This window comes from Ovis canadensis, chromosome 12 (genome assembly GCF_042477335.2).
Source record: "Ovis canadensis isolate MfBH-ARS-UI-01 breed Bighorn chromosome 12, ARS-UI_OviCan_v2, whole genome shotgun sequence".
Lineage (NCBI taxonomy): Eukaryota > Metazoa > Chordata > Mammalia > Artiodactyla > Bovidae > Ovis > Ovis canadensis.
In genome coordinates, this window is record NC_091256.1 from 77,060,853 (window position 1) to 77,075,419 (window position 14,567).

General features: G+C 34.5%; 1 protein-coding gene across 2 annotated transcripts in view; it reads left to right on the plus strand.

Annotated features, from left to right (window-relative positions):
* SWT1 (SWT1 RNA endoribonuclease homolog) overlaps window positions 1–14,567 on the plus strand; it is a 102,542-nt gene that overhangs the window by 36,001 nt on the left and 51,974 nt on the right. For both annotated transcript variants that reach the window (XM_069546289.2, XM_069546288.2), the window contains exons 11-14: window positions 4,740–4,885; window positions 6,359–6,522; window positions 7,626–7,764; window positions 12,853–13,001. In XM_069546289.2, coding sequence (XP_069402390.1) covers window positions 4,740–4,885; window positions 6,359–6,522; window positions 7,626–7,764; window positions 12,853–13,001 — 598 coding nt within the window. The remainder of the gene's footprint in view (window positions 1–4,739; window positions 4,886–6,358; window positions 6,523–7,625; window positions 7,765–12,852; window positions 13,002–14,567) is intronic.

A 14,567-nucleotide genomic window follows, 5' to 3' on the forward strand; every position in this document is an offset into this window, starting at 1 on the left:
TATATTAAAGTATTTTGTAGATAGCATATAATTGATACTATTCTTTTTTCCATTTTGACAATTTCTGTCTAATTGATGAGTTTCTACTATTCACATTTGATTGGTTGGATCAGAATCTACCATTTTACTAATTATTTTTTATTTGTTCAGCTATTCTTTTCTTCCTTTTTTTTTTCTTCTTGGATTAACTGTGGTGCCATTTTATCTCCATTATTGACTTTGTACCTTTTTGAAAAGAACTTTATAATGGTTGCCTTAGTGTTTATAATATACATCTTTACTTGATCAAAGTCTGTCTTTAAATAACACTATGTTGCTTCATGTGTAGTATAAGTATTTTAATATGCTTTGAATTTCTCCCCCCATCCGTTTTGCTATCATTATTACATATTTTACTTTTACAGAAACAATAGCACAGTACTTTGTAATGTTTTTGCTTCACTCATTTGTCATTTAAAGGAATTAAAAATAAGAAAGTGAATGCTTTTATCTTGCATTCCATTTTTAGCATTCTTTATTTCTTTATTTGAATCCAAGTTTCTGTCTGGTGCCAGATTTCTGGTCATATTCCTTTTGCCTAAACAACTTTGACATGTGTGAGTATGTTGGCAGTGAATTTTCTGGTTTTGTTTGTCTGATAGTGTGTTTATTTCTCATTTATTTCTGAAGTATATTTTTACTGGATATGCAATTCTGGGTTGATTTGTTTTTTCTCTTTCTCTGAGTATTTTAAAGGTATCACTGCATTTTCTTCTAACTTGTTTGATTTCTGATGAGAAGTCTAGATAAATATTTTCTTTCTCTGTGTGTAATGTTCTTTTGGTCTTTTTTTTTTCCCCCTCTCATTGCTTTCAAGATTTTTTCTTTGTCTTTTTTTTTAGCAGTTTGTTTTTAGCAGTCTTTAGCAGATGTACCCAGTCCAGTGTTCTTGCCTGGAAAATCCCAGGGACAGAGTAGCCTGGTAGGCTGCCGTCTATGGGGTTGCACAGAGTTGGACATGACTGAAGCCACTTAGCAGCAGCAGCAGCAGATGTACCACGTTTGTGTGTATGTTTGTGATCCAAGCATGCATGCTTAGTTGCTCAGACATGTCCAACCCCTCGTGACACCATGGATTGTAGCCTGTCTGGTTCCTCTGAATACTGGAGTGAGTTGCCATTTCCTCCTCCAGGGTATCTTCCGAACCCAGGTGTTGAACCTGTGTCTCCTGCATTGACAGGTGGATTCCTTACCTGAGCCACCTGGGAAACCTGTATGCTTGTGGTAGAGGAGAGGAAATTATCCTGCTTGATGTTCTCTGAGCTTCTTGGATCTGTGGTTTGGTGTTCATTTTTTAGTTTTGGAAAATTCTCAGCCGTTATTTATTTAAATATTTACTATTTCTTCTGCCCCATTCCCTCTTTTCTCCTGGTATTACAGAATTATTAATACATTGTAGTAGTCAGCCTCCAAGATGATTCCAGTGATTCCTTGCCTCTTGGTATCTTTTTGTTTTTGTTTCTTGGCTGCACTGTACCACTTGCAGGATCTTAGTTACCCAATCAGGAATCAAACCCAAGCCCTCTGCAATGGAAGTGCAGAGTCCGCACCACTGGACCACCAGGGGATTCCTGTGCCTCTTAGTATTAATTCCCTTGTGTAGTCCTCTCCTGCATTGTACCAGGGTTGATCGTCTGTGTGACAGATAGTAGGCATCAGAAGTGATGGTATGTCACTGGCACTTCCTTTTGGGGCACACTCTTGTTTCTTTTTCTTGGATCAGTTGTTCTGGGGAAGCAAACTCCATGCTGTGAATAGCTCCGTGGAGATGCCCACATGGTGAGAAACTGAAGCCACAAGCCAAAAGCCAGTGAAGGGCTAAGCCCTACCAATAGCTACATGAATGAGCACCAATTAAATCACGAGGTGACTGTAACACTGGGGAATAGTATGTTTCAACTTTGTGAGATAGCCTGAGCCAGAACCATTCAGTCAAGCTGTTCACAGATCCCTCACTTTTAGAAATTGTGTGAGATAATAAATGTTTTTTTCACACTACTAAGTTTTGGGGATAAATTGTTACACACTCAATAGACAACTAATACATGCCTATATATTTGACTATTTGATATTGTCCAACAGCTCTTATACATATATATTTTTAACATTTTCTTCATTTTTGTTTCAGTTTGGATAATTTCTTTTGACCTGTCTTAATGTTTGGTCTTTCTTCACCTGTGTTGGGTCTACTGAGGAGCTTGTTGAAGGCATTTTTAATTTCTGTCTGGTTTTACATGTTGTTCACCTTTTCTGTTGGGCTTCCCAGGTGGCGCTAATGGTAAAGAACCTGCATGCCAAAGCAGGAGCTGTAAGAGATGTGGGTTCGATCCCTGGGTGGGGAAGATCCCTTGAAGAAGGCCTTGGCAACCTGCTCCAGTATTCTTGCCTGGAGAGTCCCAAGGACAGAGGAGCCTGGTGGGCTACAGTGCGTAAGGTGACAAAGAGTCGGACACGACTGAAGAGACTTAGCACACATGCATGCACCTTTTCCATTAGAGCCTTTAACACATTAATCTAAATTCTTTTAAAATTTCCTGTCAGATTCAACGTCTGTCTCATATCTGAGTCTGGTTCTATTGATTGATGTGTCTCTTGGAAGTATATTGCTTTTTTCCTGGGTTAAATTTATATGCAGATTTTAGGACTCAACTCTGTGATTTCCACCCTTCTTCAGTTTCCTCTTAACTGTCCATATGTTTTGGCCTGTGCTACCTAACATTGCCTTCTGACATTTCAAGCCACAAAGGCTCTGACTTTCTGTCCTAAAGCATTGATAAGTTGGGGAATGCCCTCAGGCAAAAAGATAGAAAAGTGTGCTTTTAACCTTTGCAGTGTCTGTGTCTTAAGTGTACATTCCCTTCCACCTTCTACTTTCATTTTATTGCTCTTTAGTGCCTTCAAATAGATTTTGCCTTTGTTGTTGTTTTTGGTCTAGATTTTCTAATTCTCTCTATGGGAACTTAGTCTGACCAAGCTACTCTGCCATTAACAGAAGCTGGAAGCCTGCTAGTCTCAAGAACAGCAGTTTGGTAAACACAGATCTGATGTCATTTCTGCACTGAAGCCCTTTAATCTCTTTCCATTTATTAATGTTCTTGACTTTCTCTGTAGCCAGGTAAACTGGTCTTATATCCACTATTTCTAATCATCCTGGCTTCTTACAGCATATAGCAAATTCATATCATTTGTCTTCAGTCATCAGTTCAGTCACTCAGTCATGACCGACTCTTTGCGACCCCATGAACCGCAGCACGCCAGGCCTCCCTGTCCATCATCAATTCCCGGAGTCTACCCAAACCCATGTCCATTGAGTCGGTAATGCCATCCAACCATCTCATCCTCTGTCGTCCCCTTCTCCTCTTGCCCTCCATCTTTCCCAGCATCAGGGTCTTTTCCAATGAGTCAGCTCTTCGCATCAGGTGGCCAAAGTATTGGAGTTTCAGCTTCAACATCAGTCCTTCCAATGAACACCCAGGACTGATCTCCTTTAGGATGGACTGGTTGAATCTCCTTGCAGTCCAAGGGACTCTCAAGAGTCTTCTCCAACACCACAGATCAAAAGCATCAATTCTTCGGTGCTCAGCTTTCTTTATAGTCCAACTCTCACATCCATACATGACCACTGGTAAAACCATAGCCTTGACTAGACGGACCTTTGTTGGCAAAGTAATGTCTCTGCTTTTTAATATGCTGTCTAGGTTGGTCATAACCTTTCTTCCAAGGAGTAAGCGTCTTTTAATTTCATGGCTGCAGTCACTAACTGCAGTGATTTTGGAGCCCAGAAAAATAAAGTCATCCACTGTTTCCACTATTTCCCCATCTGTTATGCCATGAAGTGATGGGACTGGATGTCATGATCTTAGTTTTCTGAATGTTGAGCTTTTAAGCCAACTTTTTCACTGTCCTCTTTCACTTTCATCAAGAGGCTCTTTAGCTCTTCTTCACTTTCTGCCATAAGCGTGGTATCCTCTGCATATCTGAGGTTATTGATATTTCTCCTGGCAATCTTGATTCCAGCTTGTGTTTCTTCCAGTCCAGCGTTTCTCATGATGTACTCTGCATATAAGTTAAATAAGCAGAGTGACAATATACAGCCTTGACATACTCCTTTCCTATTTGGAACCAGTCTGTTGTTCCATGTCCAGTTCTAACTGTTGCTTCCTGACCTGCATACAGGTTTCTCAAGAGGCAGGTCATTTGTTTTAGGCCCACTCTAAATAAATTTGTAATTGCCTACCCTTTGTAAATCATTTATTTTATTATGGCTCTTAATGCTTATTTTTCCTAGGATGATCATATTCTTGTGTTCAAATCCTCCTCCCACTTACCGGGTATAACTTTGGACAAGTTACTTAACCTTTTTATACTTCAGTTTCTTATGTGTGAAATGGGGATAAAAATTAGTACCACTCCTACCTAAGAAGCTTGTTGTGAGAATTAAATGGATTGCTATATATAAAGTGCTTAGCATAGTTCCTGATACCAGGAAAACATTCAATATGTAGCAATAATAATTATTCTCAAAAACTAAGATGATATGCCTCTAGTGTGTGATAATTTATCTTCTGCATTAAAAAATTATCCTTTGTTAATATATGTACTGAGAATCACCAGCCTCTGATTAGATTCCATGTGATTTTAGTTGCCATACGATTTGTCTTATAAAAAATAAAATATTTTTTCCTCCTAATCCAACCTAGGGATGATAGAAATTTAAGAAACAAAGGCCTAATAAGTGGTGTGAAGTCACTCAGTAAAGAAGAATTGAGTGCAGAGTTATTAAACTTATCTCTGAACACAGATGTATGTCATCAGCCTTGTATATCTAAACAACAATTGAAAGCAGGTAGTATTCTTACTACAAATAATTAGAAGTATATCTTATTTTGTGTACTAAGAATATTGACAACAGTTGGAATTAATGGTAGATTTTTATTTTGTACATTTAAAGAAACATTGTGTGGAGTATTTGCTGGCACATAAATGGTAGAAATGAATGAATATTATAATGGTGATCCAAAAAAAGCATACATGATTGCCTTCTATATATACTGTTACAAATTAATTTGTATTTTTGTCTGTACACTCATATACATTTTTATATATTTGTAATCACCATGTGAATCCTATTTGTTCTTTCACAGAGGATACCTTTTAAATTAATGGTAGCTATAAGAAATACCCATTTGAGGTAGGGAAAAATAGTTTATTCTTAACATTACTTTCATATTCTTAACTTTCTATTAACATAGTAAAACAGTAATGGACTTGAAGGACTCTAGGGGTAATGTTTTTAAATTTAAACTAATATACACATTATTTAAAAACATATCTCACCATTTCCTTCTGAGGGAAAAATAATTATTGAAGTTCTTAGTAGCATATGCATATGCTTCATATATTCATTTGAATATATGCTACTTATTTGTTGCTTATTTGACCTTTTTGGTAATAAAGTTTCCTTTGTCATAATACTCTAAATGGCCTTTAGAGACAGTTACAGAATATTCTACTTTATAGTTTTTCAAGGGAAATATGCTTTTGATTTGCTCATTTTATTACTGACATTTTAAATTTTTACTTCATATTCAAAGAGGTAATCCCCTTAATATTTTTAATTTTGCCATAAAGAAATTGCAGTTGTTTGCAGGTGTCAAAATAGTAATTATAATGAAATAATATAAATGAAAATAATCAAAACTAATATTAGAAGGTGAAGGTGTATAGGTAGTTAAGTCAGAGAGTCTAGTCTTTTCAAGACAAGTTACTGATGTGAGTTATGTTTATGATTTTTGGAAGTAAACACATTTTGTCCATAGTTCTTGGTTTTCTATTATAAATATTAATAGATGTAAAGAATTTTTTTAATTTTTAATTTTTTAAATAATGTAAGGTTAAAATATACACATTTCTCAAATTCCTTTTTTTCTTTCAAATTTCTATTTTAGTAAAAACATTTCATTGCCTTTTGTCAAAAAGATAAAGCATTTACTAATGTAATATGTTTTGCATCTAAAAACAGCTATACTAAATATTTCTAAATACTCTTTATTTATTTATTTTTGGCCATGCCACATGGCTTGCAAGAGTTCCCCCGAACAGGGATTGAACCAGGGCCAGGACAAGTGAAAGCCTGGATCCTAACCATAGCCCACCAGCGAACTCCCCAAAATCTTGTTTTAAAAATATTCATTTCTTCTCTAGATTCAAATACTAATTATATCCATTAAATATTTATTATTTATGGCCAAATACTAATTATATGTGTAAAATATTTACTATTAATGTCCTAAATAAAGCTTGTAACTTTGTTTTGAAGAAACAACACCTTTGGAGGAGAGCTATGAGGAAGAATCTACAAACTCTGGACTACCCCTTCTACTTGAAAAGATTGTATCTGATCTCGAAAGATCTCTTGGAACAGCTTTATCTTCCATATTAGAAACAGAAATGAAAATTGCTTTTGGAAACCTCTGGATGGAGGTGATTATTTGAATGCTTAGTTAAAGGTTTCTTTTTTATTGCTAAAGATTTGTTGCCTTATTTTAAGAAATACACTTTGTATAAAATATATGTTTTATTGTAATAATTGATATCACAATAATATTTTTCTTGAAGTTTTTAGAATAACTTTAAAAACTAACTGATGGACATTTCCTAATGATTAGGACTATTTTTTATCATTCATTTTCTCAGTGAACAAATATTTATTGGGTGTCTACCATTTGTTAGACATTTCCTCCATGGAGCTTAAATTGAAAGAAAATGTCTCATTTTTAGTTTATTTGAGTCAAAATGTCTATATTGTGGCTTATGTGATATAAGTTTGAGAATCAGAGTGTAAATTTGGTATTAGTAAAATATTTTGAATTTTCTTTAGATTCACATCTTTTCTGTAATAAGTAAACATGACATTTGGAAATAGTGGCCTTCTTAGTTTAATGTTTGTTTGCTATTCACGTTTATCATTAAGAGAAAGTTTATTCCCTATCAATTGTATCTATCCCAGATATTCAGTGAGATTCTAATATTTGTCAGTGTGGCTTGATTATACTATCAAGTGTTAAACCAAGATGTTGAAGAATGATCAGATTCTAGGAAGGTTGACATAAATTAGATTTCATAATAGAGTCTAATAAAGTGATTGCATATGAATGATTGAAGAAAGGATGTACTGATCTTATAGTACTTAATTATGAGTTTTCTTTATAAACATGCCTTTATAGGAAAATTCTTTTCTGTATAGATGTTTTTCTCTAGTTTTAGGAAATTAGATTGATTTTGTTGTAGAAATGACCATGTTGAAAGGTAGATGACGACTTTTGCTGACTAAAACTGTAGTTTTTCTGATTAAAACTATGCTTTCTTTTGGCACACATGGTTTCTGAAACTATAAGTATTATTACTAATGTGAATTTTATAAAAGCAGTTTCCAGTGGAATAGGCATTTTAAGATTGTGACTGGCTTTTAATAAAACATCTTTTAGTTTAAGAAGAATTCAATTATGTTTTGCCTAGAAATCTATGTAGGAATTCCTAAATAGGTACTTTAAAATAAATACATCAATAATGCTGTTTTTCTCTAGATGCTGTACTTGAAACCTCCATGGACTCTAATACATTTATTACAGTGCTTTAGAAAACATTGGTTGGCTGTATTTGGATTAGTTATGGAAAAGAACTTGCTCTTAACCATTGAGAGTCTATATGAAAATCTCCGTAAAGGTATGAATCTTTCATTTTGTCTTTGGAAGTGTTGTATTAAAGTCAGAATTCATGGAATGTGAAGATGAATTAATAAAAAATTTTTCAAACAGTTCTTAACCATTTGCACTTTTAATTTCTTAAGGAAATTTATGGCAGCTAGATGAATGGATGGAGTTCATAGAGATTGTGACTGTTCATAGTATCATTTTTGATGTTCAAATAGTTAATCAAGATTTCTACTTAAAATACATGGATAAGGAGTAGGAATCCTTTGGATTTGGTGCATAATGAATTTTAGAACCACAAGAGACTAGAATCAACATTTAGTTGGTAGTTTCTTAAACTGTATCACACAGAACCTTCTTGAAGTGTTTCTGGAGTTGCCAGAGATTAGGGGTAGAAAGGTTCATGGGGAGCCTGATAATAGTGTGCTTTTGGCCTTCAACCCCAACTTTAGCCATTCAGCTTTCTTTTATTTATGTAGAGAGATTCCGTGTGTGATTAAAAAAGAAAAAGTTTTTCTGCCAGAAAACAAAAGATGTGAAAAGCACTGATCTAATGGTGGGCTACAGTTTAAGTTCAGTTCACTCAGTAGTGTCTGACTCTTTGAGACCCCATGGACTGCAGCACGCCAGGCCTCCCTGTCCATCATCTACTCCCAGAGTCCACCCAAACCCATGCCCATTGAGTTGGTGATGCCATCCAACCATCTCATCCTCTGTCGTCCCCTTCTCCACCTGCCCTCAATCTTTCCCAGCATCAGGGTCTTTTCAAGTGAGTTAGCTCTTTGCATCAGGTAGCCAAAGTATTGGAGTTTCAGCTTCAACAGCAGTCCTTCCAATGAACACCCAGGACTGATCTCCTTTAGGATGGACTGGTTGAATCTCCTTGCAGTCCAAGGGACTCTCAAGAGTCTTCTCCAACACCACAGTTCGAAAACATCGATTCTTTGGTGCTCAGCTTTCTTTATATATAAGTCCAACTCTCACATCCATATATGACTACTGGAAAAACCATAGCCTTGACTAGATGGACCTTTGTTGACAAAGTAATGTCTCTGCTTTTGAATATGCTGTCTAGGTTAGTCATAACTTTCCTTCCAAGGAGTAAGCATCTTTGAATTTCATGGCTGCAGTCACCATCTGCAGTGATTTTGGAGCCTAAAAAAATAAAGTCAGCCACTGTTTCCCCATCTATTTCCCATGAAGTGATGGGACCAGGTGCCATGATCTTAGTTTTCTGAATGTTGAGCTTTAAGCCAACTTTTTCCATTCTCCTCTTTCACTTTCATCAAGAGGCTCTTTAGTTCTTCTTCACTTTCTGTCATAAGGGTGGTATCATCTGCATATCTGAGGTTATTGATATTCCTCCCGGCAATCTTGATTCCAGCTGTGCTTCCTTCAGCCCAGCATTTCTCATGATGTACTCTGCATGTAAGTTAAATAAGGAGGGTGGCAATATACAGCTTTGACGTCCTCCTTTTCCTATTTGGAACCAGTCTGTTGTTCCATGTCCAGTTCTAACTATTGCTTCCTGACCCGCATACAGGTTTCTCAAGAGGCAGGTCAGGTAGTCTAGTATTCCCATCTCTTTCAGAATTTTCCACAGTTTGTTGTGCTCCACACAGTCAAAGTCTTTGGCATAGTCAATAAAGCAGAAATAGGTGTTTTTCTGGAACTCCTCCTTTTTCCATGATCCAGCAGATGTTAGCAATTTGATCTCTGGTTCCTCTGCCTTTTCTAAAACCAGCTTGAACATCTGGAATTTCACGGTTCACGTATTGCTGAAGCCTGGCTTGGAGAATTTTGAGCATTACTTTGCTAGTGTGTTTATGTGCTACAGTTTATGGAGTCGCAAAAGAGTCCAACATGACTTAGCAACTAAATAAATGTTATTAAAGTCTGTGTTTTGTCATTAAGGAAACTAGCTTTGAGAGAGTAAGTGATTTGTCCATAGTGAACAGCTCCGTTTCTTTTGCTGTATAAACCATTATTAGGATGTTCAGTTAGTTCTTGACTTTTCTCAAACTCCTCATGAAGTGATCTATTTTATGTATTAGTTATATCCTGTCTACTTTTTAAAAATAACTGAGTATAGATGGGCCTTTAAAGGACCACCTGAGTACAAGAGAGTTTAAGTTAGGCTTAAAGGTGCAAGAGCCAGGTAGCGAAGAAGAACCAAAGAGATATTTTTACTATAAAACATGTGCAAACAATTATTGCAATACTTGAACACAGATTTTAGCACTAAGCTTCCTAACAGCTAAGATAAAACCAAAACATTCTATGCCAGATATACCACTTCTCTTTTCCCCTGAAGTGTAAACTCTGAAAATGTTTTATATCTTTATAAATTTCCCCAGGGAATTTAAACTTCCTAATCAATACTTTATGACATATATGTAGTTGATGTTGCATGAATATTTAGTTTTTAAAGTTACTGATTTTTAAAATAAAAATATACTTTCCAGGCATTGACCTTTAACTAGAAAATATTTATTAGGGGTATTATTATTAAGGAATGACATATTGGACATGTCCTCAAAGTATCTTGAAAGATATATAGAAACAGTGTTCATATCTTTTACTAGGGACATAATTTTGTTGCTTCTGTCAAAAGAGGAAGTCCATAAACCATGTGTGATCTTAAGTAAGGCTTGGTTTCAGAAATGGGATATCTAGTTGCCATCTTCCATTTGTCTGTTTTCCAGGGCTGGGCAGTTTTGTTGTGCTTATATGGAACTTTAGAGGTAGTAGTCAGTAGTTCTATTTTTCTCTAATAACAAGAGAAGTGAAAAGATATGACCGTTCCTTTCATTAAAAACTCATTTGGAGGATTATTGTGTAATCATAATTTATTGATCTTTGATCTAGAAGAATCCAATGCCTAATGTTTACTGACTTGTGAATGATATGCAATAGAATTATAAAAATGCCTTCTGCTCTAAAATAATTTTGAATTAGAAAAAATTACAGGTAATTCTGTTTATAATCTTTTAATAGTATCTGCAGCTGTTGAATTATACATGTTTAACTTACTGTATCAAGCATGTCACTTTAGATCAATTCATAGAAAATTACATAGAAAATGAGTAGTAGCTTTTTCTGACTTCATTGTCTGTATTATTTTTAACCTAAATAATTATTGACCTTATATAAACATTAAATTATTTCAGCCTTGTAGATTTTTTTTATGCTTTGTCTGAGTACTGAATTGATCATTGACATTATACTTTTGCCTTAATCTTGAGTAAAAAATTCTTTTAAGATGAAATAAAATGATTAATTCAAGGATTTCAGCCCTATGAAACAGACTATACTGGAGAAGCATCATTAAAAGAAGTTGTGCCCAACTGCCTCCTCTGAGGAGATTTACCTCCTTTCTGTCCTCTGTAGCATCTCTTATCCCTAATTTTCCCACAGGAATTTGAACTAGTCTTTGATTTTAAAAATAACTGAAAGTGTTTTGTAAGGAGATGCACTGTTTGCTTAATAAAAGGGTAGCCAGAAACTTGGCTGTAACCATCACATTAGATCAGAATTTCAGAATATTGAGTAATTGATTATGAAAATCCACTTTTTATTTTCATTTAACCTTTCAGTATTTCACAAGCAAATATTTGTTATGTAAGTTACACAGAAAAACTATTTTTTTTTAACTCATAGTGCCAGTGTTTCAGAATAAAATAGAATTTCTGAAGCTGTGAACCTAAAAGAAAACAAGCAAACACATTGCACTGTGGTTATTTTAAATGCCTTTGAAAACTGTCATGCAGTATTCTATCTTAATAATAGAGATAATTTTTTCTATTCTGAATTTTGGTAACATTAGAAAGTTGTTTAACTTCATTTTTCATAACTTTGAATCTTTTATTGTCACCACTTCTCTTAATTGGTTTGAGAATTTATTGTAAGCAAGTTTAGTTCCTTGAGACAAAAATGTTACATCTTTAAATTATTACCTGTAGATTAACTCACTTCGCTAATTTAAGGGGGAAAAGTTCTATTAGCTTCTTTTGCCCATAGCTCACTGTTAACCCAAGTTGTTTATTTTTCGCTGAAATTGTATTGCATCCAGAGAGAACACGTTTTCAATAAATCTGGTATTATATTTCATGTGATGGGATTTGAAGATAAATCACTACATGATAACTGAGTTGATTATGACAGGTACTGCATATAATTTAAGTGCTCACCACCAAAATGTGACACTGTGATGTCTCGAGTAATCTGTATACAAACAACCTCAGTTTTGAAAATCTGTAGTTTAACTCAGATTTGTTTGGTGATTATCTCTTCTGAAGAGTATAACATTCTTTCATTTTACTGTTAATTTTAAAAATTGAAGTATAATTGGAGTATAGTTGATTTACAATGTTGTGTTAGTTTCTGGTATACAGCATAATGATTCAGATACATATATATGCATATTCTTTACATTGTGGTTTATTGAAGAGTATTGACTATAGTTCCCTATCCTATTCAGTAGGGCCTTGTTATTTGTCAATTTTGTATGTAGTAACTTGTGCATTTCACGTTTACTTTGAAGTTGACTGTTTTGAGGGAAATTTTGGAATCTGAGTAGAGACTCAGTATCCACAGGAAATTGGTTCCAGGACCCCTGAGGATAGAAGAATTCTCCATGCTCAAGTCCCTTGTATAAAATGGCATAGTATTTGTATATAACTTACACATATTTTCCTATAAACTTTGAATCATCTCTAGATTACTTGTAATACCTAATACAATATAAATGCTCTGTGAATAGGTACCAGTACATAGCAAATTCATGTTTTGCTGTTTGGAACATGATAGAACTTTTTCCCCCCAAATACTTTTGATCTATAGTTGATGGAAACTGTACATGTGAAAACTTACAGATATGGAAGGCCAGCTTCACAGAATGCCAGAATCAGCTCCAAGAACTTTGTCTAAAACTAAGGCTCATCATGGCTTTTTACACCAGAGAGATAAATTGGGAGCCTGTAGATATAAATGTGTACTCTCCTTAAATTTCTTAGTTATTATTAGATTGATTTTTCAAAAGCATTTTTGTGTTGTATACTCATTCTTACATATTTTTTCCTTCTTAATTTTCTGTTACCAGCTAACAAAGCAGTGGATTTTACAACAGTGAAATTCCTGCTTCAGGATTCTGAAAGTTTGCTACATGCTTTCAGTACAAGGTCAAATTATGATGGTATTCTTCCACAGGCCTTTGCTCAAGTAAACAAACTACTCCAAACATTTGCAGAGGTAAGATACCTTTAGAATGCCATTTAGAGTAATCATATATGTTATAAGAATGTATTTATCAGACAGTAGGTAAGAAATTTAATTTACTCTAACATACTAAAAGCATTAAGTAAATATTAAGTGAATTGAATGGAGACTGAACAATCCTTATTACAGGTTATAAAATATTCATACTCCTATGGAAGCAGTGTCACAGCAGTTGTTGGGATTTCATATTGTTTCATTTAAGAATAGAAGAGAACTATGCGTTGTTGCCTGACTACTCATTTTTCAGTGCTCCTGACCAATGGATCACAGCCTGCATCAAAATACTTCAAAAAAATTTTTAAGCGTGCAGATGCCATGCCCCTTACTGAGTAAAATTTCTGTCAGTGGTGCCCAGAAGTGTTTTTGTTCTTGATTCATGTTTTATTTTCAAATAATTTCAAACTTATAAGAAAATTACAAGAGTAACAAAGAATTCTCATATGTGTCCTTTACCCCCATTTCCCAGTGTTAACCTTTTATCACATTTTCTTTTATTATTTTCTGTCTTCTACCTACCAGTCTACTTATCTATCCAGAATATTTTTTCTAAATTAAGAGTATGTTGCAGATATTATCCCCTTTTACCCCTAAATATTTCCATATATATATATTTCCTAATGAATAAGGATATCTTATATAACTAGTATAATTAGTCAGGAAATTATTATTGACATAATCCAATTATCTAACCTACAGACTGTATTCAAACTTTGCCAGTTGACCTACCAATTTTTTAACAGGTCTCCTCATGTGATTCTTATACAGTCTGCCTAGCACTGATGCCTTTTTGCCCCTTTAAAATAACTATGTGAGTTTTGTCCTTAGTAATACTGTATTTCTAGAGTCTTCTGATTTCAAATCTATAAAATTCAGGTCATTTTATATGCCTGAAACAGTTAAAAAAACTCAGCATCACAATTACATTGTTAGATATCAATGATACTTTCATCTAATATATATATGTGTGTGTGTGTATGTGTGTGTCATATCTTTTTTCCTTTGAACTATTGAATTGGCCATGTTTTCCTCTGTGGTTTTTTTTTTTCTGGTAACATAGGCCCTGGTACCTATGAAGTAGTAAAAGGATTAGATGATACTAAACTTAGTCATAGTTACTGAGGAAAGAATTTAACTTTCTTAAGACTAAAAGAAGCATCTTTTTGATAAACTAACAGGAAATATATGTTATTTCTTGAGGAAAGAATTGATTTAAGCAGTAAATAATCTTTTGGTTTAAGATAACCAAAACATTGGTACTTATTCTTTTTTTTTTTTGCAGCCCCAGAGGGGCGGTACTTATTCTTTTAAATGGCAAGTGTGACTTTTAGAGTCTTCAGTAGGGAAGAATGGACCTGCAAATTTAGGAGTTGCAGCTTGAATATTTTAATTGAATTGTATAGGGAAGAGCTCATTATCCTGTCTTTCACAGAACTGAGCCCTAAAACCCCATCTTTAGTGAAACAACCATGGTGAACAAGATGGAAGGTTTAGGATACTTACAGTCTTAGCAGCCTTTGAATGAAAATTATTGAGAATAAA